Source organism: Dendroctonus ponderosae, unplaced genomic scaffold (genome assembly GCF_020466585.1).
Source record: "Dendroctonus ponderosae isolate FM_Combo_2020 unplaced genomic scaffold, Dpon_F_20191213v2 Dpon_F_20191213_5, whole genome shotgun sequence".
NCBI classification, from domain to species: Eukaryota; Metazoa; Arthropoda; class Insecta; order Coleoptera; family Curculionidae; genus Dendroctonus; species Dendroctonus ponderosae.
Genome location: NW_026018715.1, coordinates 15,416,400 through 15,417,480, shown reverse-complemented (window position 1 = coordinate 15,417,480; position 1,081 = coordinate 15,416,400). Strand labels below are relative to the sequence as shown.

Genomic DNA, 1,081 nt, shown 5'->3' with positions numbered 1-1,081 from the left:
TTTTTTTCCAGAATTTGTTTTGTGGACATGAAAAAATATATTTTTTTAAGATTGACCTTTTCAGGAATCTGTGTTAAAAGCAAAGAGGTGGGAACTGATGTTAAAGTGTTTGTTAACATTTGTACCACTGATGCAATTCCGCCGCCCAAAAACATCTCAGAGTCGGAACTGCAAGAATATATCGATTCCGACGACAGCAGTGAATTCAGGTGCTATTCGCTTTCTCTAAATTCCGAACAAAGCCGGAAATATTTTTCTACAAGAAGGAACTCATTAAATGATGTTTTTAGGGTGCCTATGAGTATTGGAGAAGTCCGAACTGAGCAAGATAAAAAGGGAACCGATGTAAAGGTGGTGGACATCGCGATCAATCCAGGCTTTTTCACCAAATTGCAATCTCAAAAGTTGTTCAACGAGTTCTTCATGACCGTTGTGTTTCAAGGAGTTTTGAGCAGCAAATACGGTGCGATTAACAAGAATTTTTTTTCGAAAAATCGGCAACGAAATTTTCCCGGCGTTTCTAGAAAATATTGTGGTTTTTAGTATTAGTAGTTGTGCTTTTCCTTAAAAGGGGGGCGTATAAAATGTTTCCATTTAGGATTGCAGTGTGTCGACAACAAAATAGTCCTCAACAACCGAAAAGCTTTCGGCACATTGCAAGTGCACCGGATCCAACAGAGAGAAATCGATGAAAAAATGGGAATAGAAAAACCTCTACTGCCTGAAGTGATCGGTGAAAACGGACCGAAAAAGGTGGCGATTGAGACTATTTCCTCCGACGATATATCCACTAAGCAGCCAGAGCATCGGCTCTATAAAAAAAAAGTCAGCCCAAACTGTTTGATTGGAGAGTTCAAGTTGCCCGAAGTTGTAAGTACTGAAAATTCAAGTTTTGTTAATCAAGTAAATGTTATTTTCTAGATTGCCGTCAAGGATATACATTTGGATGTAGGAGAGGACCGCATTGTTTTGGAGTGCAGCGAAAGAGGTTACTTTTTGGATGTATTTGTTCCGTTTTGCATTCGAGTTGAAAAATGTACTTCATCATTCGACAAGGCTCTGAAAGTAAGTGCCACTAGGT

At 39.0% G+C, this 1,081-nt stretch overlaps 1 protein-coding gene across 1 annotated transcript in view; it reads left to right on the top strand.

Annotated features, from left to right (window-relative positions):
* Nucleotides 1-1,081, top strand: part of LOC109539086 (PIH1 domain-containing protein 1) — a 242,786-nt gene that overhangs the window by 241,382 nt on the left and 323 nt on the right. Inside the window, exons 3-6 of the mRNA XM_048666516.1 lie at nt 65-209; nt 291-463; nt 599-870; nt 922-1,065. Coding sequence (XP_048522473.1) covers nt 65-209; nt 291-463; nt 599-870; nt 922-1,065 — 734 coding nt within the window. The remainder of the gene's footprint in view (nt 1-64; nt 210-290; nt 464-598; nt 871-921; nt 1,066-1,081) is intronic.